General features: G+C 34.8%; 1 protein-coding gene across 1 annotated transcript in view; it reads right to left on the minus strand.

Moving 5' to 3' along the window:
• Positions 1-386: 386 nt before the first annotated feature.
• LOC149534496 (putative galacturonosyltransferase-like 4) overlaps positions 387-18390 on the minus strand; it is a 77909-nt gene continuing 59905 nt past the window's right edge. Inside the window, exons 3-6 of the mRNA XM_089804094.1 lie at positions 10248-10358; positions 10008-10158; positions 2409-2686; positions 387-1014 (exon numbers count right to left, since the gene is read on the minus strand). Of these exons, the coding sequence (XP_089660220.1) occupies positions 756-1014; positions 2409-2686; positions 10008-10158; positions 10248-10358 (799 nt within the window). The 3' untranslated portion in view covers positions 387-755. The remainder of the gene's footprint in view (positions 1015-2408; positions 2687-10007; positions 10159-10247; positions 10359-18390) is intronic.

An 18390-nucleotide genomic window follows, 5' to 3' on the forward strand; every position in this document is an offset into this window, starting at 1 on the left:
AATATATATATATATATATATATATATATATATATATAGAGAGAGAGAGAGAGAGAGAGAGAGAGAGAGAGAGAGAGAGAGAGAGATGTTTTATATGACAGAAAACTAGAGTTTTCGAAAATAATCTATAATATTTATTTAATAATTATTATATTTTTCTATAATACAATGACAAAAAAGTAATTAGCATATGATAGCATATAACAAATATGCATGCTCAGAGGCTCACAATAATTTAACATCAAATTAAAGAAATCTATTAATAACAAAATTATTACTGAAAACCAACTAATCATCATTAACTAATTCCTAACAGACAGTTAATCTGGCTCATAAAAAAATTAATCATTATAAATTAACTCTTAACAAGCAGTCAATCTGACAAGTTTAATTTAATAACTCAGACTTTATTCGTTATAAACTGATGGTTCATAACAGACAGACAGTAATTGCACCTTTGTTTTGATGTGTGAAAAACAAATCCTTTGAATACTTCGTTCTTTAGTTTGTAGCTACAGAATGAAGGATAATGGGTGGCTCAGAAATGGCCGTTTCACAACATGAAACACATTTTTCTCGTTGAAACGTGCAACGGTATTAAGTTGTCGTGTTTCTGGTAACATATTTGGGAACAATAGAAATTTTGATATTCTAAATTTCTACCTGTGTTGATCAAACTAAAGAATTGAAGCCTTGGAACAACAATATTACAAGTTTAATGCAGTGTTTTTAGAAAAATATTGATAATAGAGCTGTCAGTCCGAATTGTTACGTATTGGGTGTCTCAATAGCTCATTTGCAAGTGGAGATAGATAGCTCCACCATATGTTAATCATACCTGTGTATACATGACCTTCTGCTTCTTTTAACCATGGCTTCTCTCCATCAAAATGTAAAATTTTTATATCACCACTCATCTCAGATAATTTAGACCCTTTAATATTCCAAGCTCCATCAAGTCTTGTGTACTTTCCATAAAGTGCTAAAAGAATTGAATGATCTGATCGACTCCCTCTGCATCAAAGGATGAATGTTTTAGTAAAGATCTATTGTAAAACATTACGTCTGATAACCAAAACAAGAATATAAAATGATTAGCTTACTAATAAGCGTGACCAATATCACATTTCTTGGTTGACAATTGATGACCACTAATGAGAAAATACTACATAAAGTTGGTTTATCTAGTTGTTACTAAAAAAAGCAACTTCATTTATCACCTTCTTACGCTATGTGGATAATAGATACTGTAAATAATTTTGTTATTGCTAATTATTTTATGTGCTTTTGGTTAGCAATTATTGACCCATGCATTCCTTCATAGGGAAAAAGATTCAAATACATGATAAGTAAACAGAAAACCTAATAAGATCAGACTGTTCATAAAGGGCCCAATACTTTTATAGTAGCATGTTAATCATTTGAGTGTAAAAAATGCTAGAATAATGACATGTTACTGACTCAACATGAGACGCTGTTATGCCTATACGGTTACTAACTTTAAATGTGCATTGTTTTTCTTCGTGATCAAATATGTGTCATTGTGTAGCTATTGCAATGAGGTGCATCATTGTCTTGGCTTGTGCTTCATAATCATGACTAAAGGTGATATAAATCCATACCCATAAGCACGGATCCTCATTCTAATTAGAATCAACTCCACTGAGTCTCTGAGATATCTATGAAAGTGGTGAGTTAATGAAGCACGTGCAACCACCATGAATTGAACTAATTTTAAGCATTTGGAGTGTTCACAATAATCAGATATCACTAATTATTAGGGTGTTGCAAATAGTAGTTGCCCAATGTTTGTCAGCTTTCCCTCTGTGGTTGAATAGAGTTGCATGCATGGATATGGTATGATTTATAAAGAACTATCTAATTTAGGGACGACAAAATGAATTTATTACAGTTGTAAAGGCACAATTTCATCATATTCATTTTGACTGACATGATAAACTTGTGTACAAAAATAAAGAATCCATCCAACTGTGATCCAGAAGTTTGAGATGACACATCATCGTGCAAAAAACCCAGTTCAGACATTCCACAGCACAGAATGCCATATGCATCTTCAATCACTTTAAATCTCTCAATTCCAAATTGATTACAATAGGAGCTTAAGATCTTTGAATAACTCCATTTATAATCATTGAGGTCAAGTTGGGAAGATCAAGGTAATTAGCTTGAATGTTAATTGTGTAAATACTTCAACATATTGTGACTTACATGCATACAACATCAAGATGACTTGCATTAAACGCATAAACCATAATATACAGAAAAAGGAGCTTAAAATAAAGAGAAGCTGAAAATTGCACACATCAATAAAAAGCAATATATGGAGAGGAAAGGTGTAGAAAGAAAATTATATATGTAGAACTTCCAGAAAGAGAACAACCTATTACCTTTCACCTTCAGCAGGAAGCACTTTCCTCCACCATTTCATTGTCTCTGTAATGTTTTCTTTTGCTAGGTTACTACCATCAACTAACAGCACACTAAGATCAAGGATACATGTGTTCTTCTCATACGGCACTTGAGCCACCCAAGGCCTTGCACCAGATCTTTGAATTGCATTTATGACCTCGAAATTTCTATAGGAACCAAAATTTTGCGAACAATCTTCAACAGCAGCAAGAGCAAAGCTTTTGAGATCAACTTGAAAAAGGTCCTCAACTTTATCCTGAAGCAAATATCAAAATGTTATTTCAGGCAATAAATGTGGATGAAAGCACAATATCTACAGTGTAAATGATATCCTAGACTATTGAAGATGACAAAAAGGCACAAACTGTGAATTTACTGATCCGGTTTAAATAACCAAAAAAGAAGACTCTGAAATTCTAAACCAGTTTTTAACGGCAAGAGAAGTACACTAGAAATTTATAAATCAGGTTTAAACAAATATGGCATTTGAACTTCCCAATAAATATCTAGTGTTTATTCTACTTGGTAGATTCACAGTCAACATGGCTTGAACTGGAGTAACAAATCGAAAAAGAATATAAGTAGATTATAAATTGTAAAGTTGTCTTGCTAATACATAAGTTAACTCTAATGTTAGGACTGCATGTTGTACACCTTGTAATGCTTGTAATAGTTAAATATTTGTAATGTATTGTAACAGAAAACTTGTGGAAGGGGGCACTGCCTTTGGGGAAATCCATGAGATTCCTCATATGACACACTCCACTGTATGTCCTGTGTGTTATGGCAGGTTACAAGAGCATTTGATAGAGGGGGTTACTTGTGCACTAGGTAGGCCATTTTTGAGCAATTATTTTAACCATATGTAATTTGTCTTATAAAAGGATGTATTGCTCCAAGGTGGAGAACTTGGGTTGATCATCTAAAGGATCAAGATCCTTAATTGATAGTTGCATTTACGTTGCAAGTCTACATTCACAAGAGCATTTTCAAGGGTCCAAGTTAAATCAATTTGACCATGAATTCGCTCATGTTTTGGTGAAACCATATTTTCTTGGGTTGCCCTTGCTGATATATTGGATTTCTCCACTCTGAGTAAAAGATTTCCTTTATAGCACAACAACTCTCATATTGTCTTGTATTCTTTCTTTGACATGATATATTTTTAGTAGTCCTTCTATTGCTAGAGTTTACCCCATTAGGGTTTCCCATGGTATATCTTGTGTCATCCATTGTTATTTCGACTGAAATTGATGTAATGCCCCCATTTCAGGATATACCTGATTTTTGGCCATAATAACAAGTCAAACAATACACTTTATTTACAAATGGTATTCTATATATAAATTGCCTATTCGCAGTTAAAGAGAAATGTTATTAATTTATACCAAACATTATGATCATAAATAATCCCTATTGAAGAAAAAGTATCCTAAATTCATATGGATCCATTTCTTAGCTCATTTACATTAGCCAACCATAATAGGAATGCAATGGGAAAGGATTATAGGGTGCGGCGAAACTGTCCTCCCCAACCAAGCCATTCATCCAAGTCAATTCGACCCCCTGGCCCACAAGCAAACCAACTTGGGTTGGGGTGCTTGATGAGGGAACACGATCTTCAGGTTCTCTTTCTTCCTTACTTCCTTTATATGCCTCAGTTTTTGGCAAGGGTCCGATGTCTTCCTTTGCTCTTAATGTCCCTTCCATGGATCCCATTGTTGGTAAGTTAAACACTTCTTCACTTGAATAGGTTTTGGGAAGAGCTAGCCAAGGGATTGTCCTCCTTGGTAATTTTATCTCCTCCCTGGATTTTGCCTCCTATGAATCTTTCCCATCTTTAGATTTGATTTGCACTAGACCTAGAGCTCTTCCTTCCCAAAGAGTTGAACTAATTGCAATCCTTGGTGGGCCTATGGAAGATTCACCCATTGTTGATAGGCTTTCTTTGACTCTTGTATCTACTGCTTTCTTTAGGATTTTTAATTCCAGCTTCTTGGAGAGCTCGTGCATCAATTGAGCTTCTTCAAGGGTTAGGTTTTCCTTTTGAGTTTCTTCTCTTCTCCACTTTTTCTCATGAGTTTTCTTTTTGTGGTATTCCATGGTGGTCTTCTAGAATTATGGGTTCCCAGTTCTTTTTTCCTTTAGTCTTCCCCTTGGGTACCCTCAACTCAATTCAAGTTTTATTTTTTTGGAGGACACGTGCCAATACACCATTTATATTTGTAATTTCTTCCTTCAATCACCTGATCTGTGGGAGACATTTCTTGCCACCTCTTGGTTGTAAAGGGGATCTAGGATTTCCCTATCATCAAAAGACTTATTAGGGCTATGAAATTTGATCTTGAATGCCCTCAAGTGAAAACCAAGTAATCTTAAGATTGCTTCTTCCTTACTTCAAATTCAACTTTGAGATTGGCCCAATAGTCTTGAAGTGCTATCTCATGATTGGGAAAGTAATTGACATTAGGGCTTTGAGTTTCCCCTTTAGGTCACAACAGTCTTTCTACATAAAGCTGAAAAACTCAATCTTCAAGTCCATAGATATTGATTCTATCCACTTGTACATTCACACATTCATGATAACCCATTTTAAAGTGGAATTTAAAACCCTGGCTTATACTTGAAAGTAAGGAAGGCTTGTGCATTTGCAGTCTATCTGGTGAATTCTGAGAGGATCGCCCCATCATCACAACATATTGGTAGTAAGAAAGACTTTTGGTGGAGTCCCATTTAATTTGATAGTGAACTTGGGGTTTGGATAAGCTAGGTGCCCCATTGTTCAATAAGCTTCAAAGCTTCCTTGGACTTCTATATTCCACATCCCCTATCAGTTGATTGATCACAATAAAAGGGAAGGCCTCATTTACCCTTTTGTAATGACTTGTGATTGCCTTAAATGGTTGTTGGGTGTAGCAATCCCACACCTTGTTCATCCCCAGTGCTTTTCCCTTGTATCAATTTGTGGGAAGTTTCCTACCCTCGCCACTAATCAAATAGCATAAGAAGTCATGACCTCTTAGAGGTTTCTACTTTACATAATTGTTCATGGATTGTATCTAAACTCAATTGAGCCCAGTCAAATAAGTTGTCCATTTTCAAAATCCAAGGGTGATAATGTCTAGAATTTTCCTTGACAAAGGCTCTACTAAGCATGATGATCAGATCTGCCACCACATCTCTGAAATCAATTATGTGAATCCTATTTGGCACCATGGTTGTTGATTCCATCACTTCTTTTAACCACACCCTATTCAAATGGCTTTGTGATTTTCAATACCCTTTTGATGCTCTATCAAGGCTTCATCCTCTTTGGCTTGTAAATTCACATCATACTAATGGATGTTAGATGGAAACCACCATGTTTGAGTAAGGTCCACAATTAATGTTACCTTGTCATCAAAAGATTGCCTTGTTACCTTGTTGTAGTGTTGAGCAATAGCCATTGTAAGCTCCAAACTTTGCACTACTTGTGGAAAGATAGAAACATCAACAAGGCCATATTGGGTCATGCATTTGTATACCTCAGCAATATCATTTCCAAAGACATGAGAGAGCATAACATCTAGGTAAAATTGGCCTATCTTTGTATCTGTAATCCATTGTACTATTTTGCAAAACTTAGAGAGAGTCTCCTTTCCTTGTTACGTATACTTCATGGTGATAGGACCCTTTTCAAACTTCAAATCTGCTTTTCTTTTCTTTTGGCAGGTCTCAAACACATCAGCCAGAACTTGAGACATTGGTGCACCTACATGACCAAAAAGACACCATTACCAACTTGAAATAACATTTCAAATTCATTATCTTAACCTTAATCTTCTAGCCCCCGGAGTTGCCCTTTGGGTTTTCAGACTCCAAGGTTCCAAGAAGTTTGAGAATTGGGACTCCGTGAACATTAAATTTTTAGGATTTTGAAGACTTTGATGTACAAGACTCCAAGATGAACAGTCCATAGTTCAAGTTATCACTGATATATAGGCAATAAGTGAACTTATCCCGATAAATCAGGACAAGTGATAAACTACTACAAGTTATCACCGACCTATAAACTAAAACTTATCGTAGGTAAATCACCTATAAGTTGGAAATATCGCCTATAAATTGGCAAGAAGAGGAACACTCAAACCCCAAGTGCAATATTTAGAATTTTGGTGTCTTTCGCATGCATGATGAGCAGATAAAAACAAAGTTACTAAAATATGTTTTCAACTTGTTTCCTCACTCTTTACTATTGACTTGCAAATGCTTGGTGACAAAATTGGGGTGGAAATGTTCCAAATCTGCAAAAACTTGTCCTTCACATCTTATATCAGCCATGTAGCTCATCCCATTATGAGTGTAACTAGAGCTTATTCGAGGCCATTCACACAAAAAAGGGGAACACTCAAACTTATCCTCAGACTTGGCAAGAAGAGGAACACTCAGACCCCAGGTACAATATTTAGAATTTTGGTGTCTTTCGGATGCATGATAAATAGATAAAAATTGAGTTACAAAACTATGTTTTCAACTTGTTTCCTAACTCTTTACCATTGACTTGCAAATGCTTTGTGATGAAATTGGGGTGGAAATGTTCCAAATCTGCAAAAACTTGTCCTTCGCATCTTATATCAGCCATGTAGCTCATTCGGTTGTGAGTGCAACTAGAGCTCATTCGAGGTCATTCACAGGAAAAAAGAGCACAAAGATGCCTTTATGACCTTGTTTATGTGCATTATAACCTTACATTATGCATAAGATCCCTACTGTGATTGGACATCATGGGTTCAACCTCCATTGTTCACAAACAATATCTGTCATTTAGAGATGCAGGATATGGAGGACGGTGGATTTGCAGCGGGATTGGATGACATTGATGAGGACACTGAGGAGGATGAGGGCACTGAGAGTGAGGAGAATACGGATGATGAAGAGGCATTGCCAATGTCAACACCATCCACATCCAAGACGAGGTCCAGCCATAGCAACAACAATCTTCTAGGGCTAGACTCCCTCCCACTCCAATAGTTTTTACTAGAGCTGCTTGGAAGGGGAAGAGGAAGATGTAGCCTATTTTGATATTTTACTTGACACTTGTATTTGCTTATAGATTTACAAAGACAACTTTCTTTTTTTAGTTTGCTTTAGAATTTAGACTATCAAACTACAGGTATGAGCCATCATCATTCCACTTGAGGATGCAATTTTGTATCCTATTTACATTTATATATACCTAGATCAGATTGTTTGGTTAGTTTACACATTTACAGACTCATTAGATGCATCTCTTTATTGAATTTTGCAAAAAAATGTATTTCCAATTAAATTTAAGCAATTGTTAAAGTTCTCAATATTTTTCCGATAACTTCCCAACTTATCTCTGATATTTGCCGATATTTATTTATTTTACCCTCGACAATAAGTTGCTGATAACAACAAGTTGAAATATGCAGTAGTCTATCGCTAAAATTTTAACTTCTTAGGGTTAAACCAATATGAATTATAAGCCTTTTAATTTTGTCTTAATTTGGGCTCTTTTGAGGTTCAAGATCCAAGATCTTCAAGAACTCCCAACTATTTTAGGAACTAGTCTCAAATGATCAATTGAGGTCCAAAGTACTGAATTGGGTATGCTTCGAAAATGCATAGGCAATACTTTAGACTCCAAGGTCTGAGGAGCTTTTTGTCCTATTACTCAATTGGCTTAAGAAATCTTCCGGACCCAAACTCCCAAAGGAATCATTTTGAGGACCAAAACACTTCTAACACTTATGTGACACTCCCAATTCCAGGGATTGGGGTTTTGGGTTCTCAATGTTTTGACTTTGTTTCAAGATTTTTGATCCTTCGGGGTCCAAAGTGAATAAAGGTTTTGTTTAACAGAGAATGAATACAATGTAACATATTTTAGAATAAGGTAAAAACAGGTTTTGAAGGGGACCCGAAACCCTTAACAGAAAAGTAAAAGATAAACCATGAAGCACTACCAGGTTTTACAAGGACCTGAAACCTGCAGTTTAACAGTACCAAAATCAGGTTTTACAGGGACCTGAAACCATATAAAAAGACCATAAAACGAACCCAGGTTTTACAAGGACTTGGAACCTAGTTTTTACAATGTAACATATTTTGAGTTTGATATAATCTCTGTTTTTTTCTATATTTTTCAATTTTGTTATTGTTTTCAATATTCCTTCACTTGTGAAGACCCCCCCCATTTCAACTTCTTTGCCACAAACACTCTGGACAAAGCAGATTCGACCTTCTCAGCTGACTCGCAAATAAACTTCTTAGTACAAGGCAAACAATGAAAACAATAGCTAAATCTGAAATTACTTTTGACACTAAGTGTCATAATGATATTTGCATTCTTTCTCCGGGTACTGGATATTTTCGTAGCTGTCGAATCTTTTCTTCATGACCCAGCTCACTAATTTAAGCCTTAAATTTGCCACTATCGCTCCTCGCATGAGAAGTCATCAAAAACTAAGAGCACAAGATTTTTTGGAGGCTTTTATTTATCAGCATTATGGTTCTTCAAGAAATACGACTGGTAGTGGTCTTATCAGTAGTATGGAGATGCCTCCATACCCTACCATATGTTGTCATAATTTATACTAAGAATCATTAAAAATAAGCTTAGCTCGCATACACGTCAACCTTATTCCATGCCAATCATTCAACCTCAGCATTTTGAACATACAGAACCTTTTAATCCACATTAGCATTTTTTATTTGACTTTCATTTGCAATGGCCATTTTAATATTTGGTGGGATACTTGTTTTGTTCCAACAGTTCCACATTTGAAAATTTTAACATTTATTTGCAATTACATCAGCTACTCCGTTGCCCTCCCTGTAGATTTCTAGAGAATATTTTAGAGGACTTTGAATTGAAGAAATATCTAGGGAATATCAGGACTTTGAATTGAAGAAATATCTAGAGAATATTCTTACTTTTCTCAATTAGATTTTTTATTTCCCAAGAGCCTTTTCCTTGGTCCTTTAGGATATCCACAATTAACTTAGAATCTCCTTCCATGTGATCTTCCGAAACCCTATTGCCATAGCAAGATTAACAGCCTTCTAGGCAGCCTTTGCATCTGCTCTGTTATTAGTCAAGCAGCCAAGGTTTTTAAAAACAACTCTCAATCAAGTATCATCTGCAGTCTCTAAGAACAACTCCAGCTCTTGCAACTCCCAGATTCCCTCTTAAGCAGCCATAAAAATTAAATTTGATCCAACCAATTTGTGGAGGGCTTACCACATTTGTACTTTTCCTGTGATTTTGGTTAGTCCAATTTATTTTGTTCAGGACCTGCTGTATATCCCGAAGCTGTTTAATTTTGATTTCTTGAAGTGTGGGAAGGTCTTTAGATAATAGTTTAGTTTTTTGATAGTCAGATGCAATCTATTATCCTGACTCGACTGGAAGACAAACTTTAGAAGAGTGAGACAAAGAGACTAATTTGCATATCCTTCAAATGTAAGGCAACTTTGTCAAGATAAACTATACAAAGACAGGGCAACCAATGAATATTCAGTATACCTTCACTGTTACAACAACTTCCTGTGCTAAGTACAAATGAATGTACCTTCACAACAACATCTGGTGCTAAGTATATAAACCTTCCAATGTTCTGATAGATCTTGGGGATGTAAAATGCTAGAACATGTGCCAAATTAACTGCATCATATTCATCATCTGATATTATTTTTTTTACCTTTTCTCTGATAACATTGTGCCTGCACACAGAGAACCATGAATGAGAAAAAAACTGGTATAAAAGAAAAGATTTTGCTTGTGTAGCATTAGAGTAAATCAGTTAATGTACCTTTGCACAACAATATTTGATTTTGGGAAAAAGACTTTCAGTTTATAGTGAGAATGCTCTTCATCGAGATCATCAGGCAGAAAAAAGTGAAAATGTATATTTCCAGGATACCTGAACATGATAGGCAAACAAAAACTGAGGTCGTTATAAACATTAAAATAATTAATAAACCAAAGCAAGAAAATAAAATCGGTATCCTGAACTTTTTGATAGCTTGTATCCTGAACCTAGCTACATCTCCCATAATGGAAACATGTTCCCATTTCAGAGATGCACAAGGGGATGTCTCCAGTTATTAAGAAACTGTAGATAAAATTTCTTTCCATCTATATACATCTCCTACAAGTAGCCCTTGAAAATCAAGAAACTTCCAATAGAGTTTTCTTAAAAACATCATTTAGAATTATAAATAATTTTCATAAGTGCTGATATGTGGTTGACAAAAATAAATAACTCAAGGAAAAGATTAATAGACTTGTATTTTTTACACAAAATTCATTAAAAAATTGCAATAGTATATCTTCTTACCAAATCCTGAAGAGGCAACAGTACAAAGAGAAACAAGAATAAGGCTTTAGATGTATACATGCATTGAATATTTATCAACTGACAATATAGTTATCTCCAAGGATCCCCATCTCGTAATTTTTAAAATAATGACAAACCACTCCTAATCTCTGTCTGCTATCTCCAGGTGATTCTGGTTGAAAATGATATTTTACATCATGCTGATGATTCTCAAATATCAATATAATAAATCTTTCCTGTCATGGATTTGTATTTCAATATTCCAAAACTTTATATTTCAAAAGATTTAAACATTCTAATAATTTACATTCTTTTCAGTTGGATAAAAAATGTATGGTCTCCAGCTATTTGTTAAAGTTGCATACTGGTATGTGTCCCCATCTCTTGTAATGCTACAAGTTCTCATCTTCTAGCAACTATGTTATGATAAAGTGAAATCTGGAGGAGTTGACAAGTTGCAGCAATGAATAAATACCAGATTACAAATATGAACCCAAAAGTTTGTCTCAAAAATAAAGAATACGAATCTTCTGATCAAACCATAAAGAGCATTATGGTACCTATTATGGGTGTTTTATGACCACACCAACATAGAATAAAGTACCAAGGTATTTTATCCTGTCTTGAAACAAATCTAGTGTATGCTAAGAATGCAAATACACGGGACTCCGAGTTTACTTTTATTTATGCATAAGCTCAATGGTCATTGTGATATGCTGGTAATCCAAGGGGTCTTGTGTTTGAATCATTCTTCACCTCTGCTGACTGAAACTCCATCGGATATTGCAGTCTTGTGATGCTTCTTCTTCGAATAGACACAACTGAAAAGTACTGTCATTGAAAGGGAGAGGGCTAGAAGGATCTAAATCTACTTCTAAGGGCAATGATATTAGTGGATAGTGCTCCAGTGGACAAACCCCCTGTTAAGGTTTATGGATCATTTTCTACAAATGTACTATCATGGCCATTGTAATTGATGTGTTCCAAATGCAGATTTGGATCTCATATAAGAGGAGACATGTCTCTATGGTGTAATCATCATTTAATAATATTATATTAACATAAATAATAATAATAATAATAATATATATATATATATATATATATATATATATAATTTAGCATGGATAAGTATATATATAGGAAATGAGGATTTACCAATAACAATAATGTATCTTAGATCGAATCAATCCAACTGAAGCTACAACCTTAACACTCCCTCTTAGCTAGGGAGGATTTGTGGAACACATTATGCTCTCAAGTATATGAAGAGATATCATCTCAGTATGATATTCTAGGAATGGAAAATTTAAGGATATCAGAATATATCTGTCCATTTAGATGTTACCTTTCAATAAAATCTAAAGTATGATTCAACAAGAAATATCAATCATATGATATTTGAATCATACTTATATTCTTTTGATATGCGCACTGACATCAAATAAGAGATGTCTATCAAGAGAATAAGTTATCTGATTTCCAGCTCTCCGAGACAATTAGGTCGATCAAATTAACAAAAATTACAATGTCATGAACTCTATCATGACAAGTATTATGATCTCCGGCACTCCAGAACAACTAATGAACTCTGATCATAATATGTTTGTTATCATGACTTTCAGCACTTTGTGACAACAACTTAATAAAGTTTGTCATGATATATTTGTTATCATGACTTTCAGCACTCTGTGACAACAACTTAATGAAGTCTATCATGATAACAAGTCTACCATTTATAAGATCGTCACCCTGCAATGGTTACCTTCTATTTACATACGTCAATGGAAGATCGTCACCTTTCTTTACATATCATATGCAAAATAGTAACCACCACGAATCAAGTCAGAGGTGTTGAAGATTGTAGTTGCGATGGAGATCTTTATCTCAGGAAATATGGACGTTATTACCATTATTGTCACCTTCAACTGAAAAGGACACTTATGTTGAATTGTAATATTAATGACGTGTGCATTGAGGCATGGAAATTCAAAGAGTTGTAATTATAATTGTTATAAAGAGTCGTTTTGGAAAATTGGAAAGACCTTCGGTTGGAATGTGAAGAGTCTCTCCTTAAGTTATATATTTCGCATCTAGCAATAGGCATTGTACACTTGAATTCATATTATCAATAAAACAATATTTTTGTTGTGTGGTTGGGTTTTTCCCTAGAAGGGTTTTCCCAGGATATTACTGGTGTTTATTGTTTCAGTTTTGGATCTTTCTTATTGGTTTATCATCAGTGATTTCTAGGCTCTAGTTTTAACAAGAGGGTGGTACAAGGGCTTTCACCTCAATTCTCTCTCAGGGAGAAGAATACATTACAATAAATTTTACTTAGAATTTCTCCCTCATAGAGAAGATATCATTCACAAAGGATTGCACCTCAAAAATTCTCCCTCTGAACAATGATCCTAGGAAGTTAGGTCTTGTAGTTACTCCCTTTGAGACTCTCTTCACCCAGGGATGTTTGTCAAACTCCCTTCGAATTTGATATTAATCTTTCAACCTTCAAGTGATAAGTTATTACTTTTTCGTGATGTACATATGAGTAGGCCCATCACAACCATGTAGTCATACACAAGTATATTAGACTTTGTCTAAGTATCAATCTTTTGAGCTCCTTGTATATGGTTGTCTCTGATGAAGTATTGAACTCTCTCTTGCTATGAAAGGAGACTCATAATCTCAATCATCAAAGATATTCACTTCTTGAGCCTAACTTTAACTAGCCAGATCATTAGATGAATAATGAATAACTCCTTTAGAGCTGTTGCCATAAGATTGAGTCTACACTATATTTGGTAAAGTACCAACCTTCTTTTCCTGCAAGAGCATCCTTAGACACAAAGGAAAAGATCAAGGCAATTAACTCTTATAGTATGTGTAGAATTACAAATAATAAGCAAGTAAATATAAAAATCAAAGTTAATGAATACCTATCTGCACATTAATGTTCTTGATACAAGTTGCTCCAATGAAGGTCCATATACATCAAACAAGAAAATGCCTCCAATGGGGAATGAAACATTGGTTAAGGTAATCATTCACCCCCCACAATGTAGAATTCCCACATACTTCATTATTTTTAATTTAAACCATAAAATAGTCTAGTTCACTTCCACTTGTAGATGAATTATAATCATATTCAATCTTCTCGGAATGATCCTTCTATGTGTGTCTATCTCCCTCTCAATCTCCCTCTTTTTCCTCTTACTTGACTCTATAATATGAATAAAAAAGGATTATATTTAGTATAGAGATGCACTATATAAGGGTTGATGTTTCTATTCTTCATATGTTTATCTAAATGAGATCTCATTTTTTGATTCAAGTAATACCATAAGTGATAGTTAATCTGAATTCTTATATTATAGTCTCTGAGATATGTTCCTTATGCTTATTAAAGGTTCTCATGGTGCCATTTCTCCTATAAAGAATCTCTCTAAATTCATGTATCAATAACTTCATAAAACTATCTCAAGTTGAGCACTTGATTTGTCTTAAAGTCAGGATAGAGTCTCTCTTTCAATCAATTCCATCATGACTATCATTCTCTAACCATCTTGTAACCAGAATATATTGCATCACATCAAATATGACAACTTCTTTCTAAGTTCCAACTTGCTCTTTTCATCGATTGAAGGTCCAAACATTCATTAAGCTTAACAGTAGAAGCAAACATGTCCTTCCATTTTCTTAAACTCATCCATGATATGCCAATATCTTGATTGAGTATGATTGTGCCACATGAATGAATCTACAACTCAAAGGTTGAGTTTCATTCATCAAAGGGAGATTCGTAGATGGTTCAAATGAATTCTCAAAAGCTTCATTAACCTCTCAACTCAAATTTCCTTTGTTCATGCAAAAGTATTTGTTTGATCTTTTGATTAAACCTATATTACGCACATCTTGCAATCTATGTATTCCAAATTTATATTATTGGTGAATATCATTTATGTAGACCTGAGGTAAATTCATGAATCACTGTCCTCTTGACTGCTACAATTTATTGATCACTGAAGAATCCATTGCAACATGGTTTACTCCTTCTCAATCAATATGACCGAGATCACCGAAGGTTGAGTGAATCATATCCTCTATCTACTCCCTCTCTTTCAAGGTTGCCTCTAATGATATGTCAAACTCCTTCTGAATCTCAATCTTCCCCTTCCTACAATAACATTCTTGAAGGGGAAAAGATCAAGGCATATAGCTCTTATAGTATATATTGAAAATGGAATAAGAGGTAGACCAAAATAATAAATTATATCTCAAAATTAATAAATACTTATCTACATATAATATCATTTTATCTAATTTTTTCATTCCACTAGACATTAATTATTAATTCCATTAAAATTATATATATAATATATTATATATTGTAATATATATAATATATATTATATTATATACAATAATATATCCTTAAATTATCTTCCCAATATATCCATATGTCTATTATTTAGAAATGATAAATAATACTATTCTTTAATATGAAATATCAAAGAATGTATATACACCATAAAGTATAACCATACCCAATATTACCTCCTTGATAGGCCGTGGGTCCCTAGTACCTCTGAGGCATGTGAAATTTTTGACTTGGTTCATAATAATATGAATTATATCTTTCTAAGTATGTGGTGGGATCATCTGAGCTGAGTTGCCTTGTCTCGTATTGATATTGAATTGCCCTCTACTTTTCTTTGTTGCATGGTTGGTATTAACAATTCTTCCAAAAATAAGATGATTGCGCTAAATTTCAAGAGCGCGACAACCAAATTGGCAGGCTACCTTGAAGAGAGTGTTACAGTGTCTCTACATAGATGCTAAATGTCAAAACAATGAACTGCCAAATGCTAAACACTCTCTGATGAAGGGTGCTCCCCTTAATACCATAAACCATAACAAAAAACAAAGAAACAATAGCAAATTTGAGAACAAAATATGGACTTCTTATTTGTGCTGCAAATGTAGAATTACAAAATTCACAAGTACAATATGCTAACCCACATGGGCACCTTCATTAAAGTAATCTGCAAAAGAGGTTGTGAACTATCACCCAGAGTTGCTCTAGACAATGTTCGGGCCTTTCTTAAATAGGCAATTTTATGCCGCCCGGGAAGGTTCTAGACAATGAAACTTAATACCTAGGGCGACAGACCCTAACAATACATATAGAGTCAACCAAATACATCTTTGACAATTATTTTAGATATTTCGGGTAGCCCAACTTTGAGAGGCCATAACTCACGAACCGTTGCTCCGATTGGCTATTATAACCACTTTTCGGAAACACTAGCTCTTGTTCTACAGGCTCAGAATTGCGCTAGCGCCCTTCCATTGAGTTTTCGAACCTCATCCGAGCACTCTAAGGCCTCCAACAGTGAGCCTGAAGATTTTTCTGCAAATTTTTCCACTAAAAATCTGCAATAACTTCTTTGATACTTATGCTTGAGCAATGAAATTTTTATGGTAGTCTTACAACTCTAAAATGAACCTTCCTATAGAAAATGAGAACATTCCGAGCTCATATGACAAACTTACTAAAAATAGCAAGTTATCATAAATAGTAACCACCCTATTTACTAGTCCTTATTAAAATAGAAAAGACTGAAATGAAAAAATATTTTTGGGTGATGCAAGATTGCTCTTACACCCAGGATGCTCCTGACTCACACACTCGGGATAATTTGAGAAGTGACCTTGTCACGTCTCAGGTGTTCAAAGAAAAACCATGACGGTTAACCTCCTCCTTTGCTGGCCATGATGAGTCCTCTACTAGCCTCCCTTTCCACTTGACCAGGTATTCCTCATAAGTTCTGTTTCTTCTACTTTTTGCCAACACGACTGTCCAGTATCTCCTCAATCTCCTTTGTAGCCGAACTAGCTGCTGGAATACTCCAATGCACTTTTGCAACTTCATCTCCATCACCTCCATAATACTCTGTCAAATCTGAAATATTCAATTCGGCAGGTAACTCCATGTCATAAGCATTTCCAAAATCATGCCTTTTTACTATCTTGCACAGCCCAAACTTCTTCGTCTTCAACTTATTATATGTACCCACTAAAAAACACTTCTTCCTCAAATGAAACATGACTTCATCTCCAATCTGAAATTCCTTATACCTCCTTTTCACATCTGCTTTAGCCTTATATTGTGATTCATCTTTATGATGTGCTTCCTCACCTCCTCGTGGATGTTCTTCAAATGTTCAACAAAATCTTCTGCTTCAACACTACTCATCTCTCCTTTATCCAACTACCTCAATTCAAAAGCATTTCTGGGACTACTCCCATATACAATCTAGAATGGTGATTTACCAGTACTCCTATTGACAGAATTATTATATGCAAATTTTGCCTATGGTAAAATCATATCCCATCCTTTTGGTTCATCTCCAACCAAACATCTCAGCAAGTTTCCAAACTGCAATTCCTAGCTTCTATCTGTCCATCAGTCTATAGATGATGTGATGAACTGAACTTCAAATCTGTCTTCAACTTCTTCCACAATGTACGCCAGAAATACCCAACAAATTTGGTATCTCGATATGAAACTATGCTCGTTGGCAGACCATGTAGTCTCACCACTTCTCTAAAACACAACTCTGCCACATGAACAACATCACTAGTCTTCTTGCGAGGAATAAAATGTGCCATCTTTGAAAACTTGTCAACCACACAAAAATAGAATCATGCCCGTGTTGTGTCCTCGGTTATCCAAGAACAAAATCTATGCTAACATCCTCCCACGGCTTCTCTAGTACAAGTAATAGCTGATACAACCTTGTACTCTTTTCGCCATTTGACATACTTTGCAACTTCTTCACATCTTGCTGCAACTGTGGCCAGTAATAATTCTCAGCAACCAAAGCTATGGTTTTATCTCTGTCAAAATGTCCAGCCAATCCTCCACTATGTTTCTTCTTGATGAGATTTTCTCATTGAACTTTTAGGAATAAACAACTGGTTTCCTTTGAAAAACATACTATCCTGGATTATAAAATCCAACCACTTTGTCCTATCAAGTGTAACAGGTTTTGTACAAGCCTTCCATGCTTCACCAAAATCAGGATCATCTAGATATAAAGTATTGAGTTCCTTGAACCCAACCACCTCTATCTACATTTTTGTAAGCAAAAGTTGTCTCCAATTAAGAGCATCTACAACTTTGTTAGACTTCCCACTCCTATGTTTCAAAACAAATGTATAACTTTGCAAAAACTCAACCCACTTCAAATGCCTTTGGTTTAATTTTCCTTCACTATTCAAATATTGCAAAGCCTTATGATCAATATACAAAACAAACTCCTTAGGAAAAAGATAGTATCTCCACTTCTTCAATGCTTGAACTATAGCATAAAATTCCTAATCATAAACAAAATATTTTCTTTTTGCATCATTCAATTTCTCACTAAAATAAGCAACAAGTCTACCTTCTTGGCTCATAACAGCTCCTATTGCAGTAGCACTAGCATGACAGTCTACTTGAAACACCTTGTTAAAATCAAGAAGTGCTAAAACAGGCTGGTCAGTAACTTTCTGTTTCAACATATTAAAACTCTTATATGCTCCTATAGTCTACTTAAATTCTTTCCTA

The sequence above is a fragment of the Cupressus sempervirens genome, chromosome 10, assembly GCF_028749045.1.
Source record: "Cupressus sempervirens isolate cs-2001-9-10 chromosome 10, ASM2874904v1, whole genome shotgun sequence".
NCBI classification, from domain to species: domain Eukaryota; kingdom Viridiplantae; phylum Streptophyta; class Pinopsida; order Cupressales; family Cupressaceae; genus Cupressus; species Cupressus sempervirens.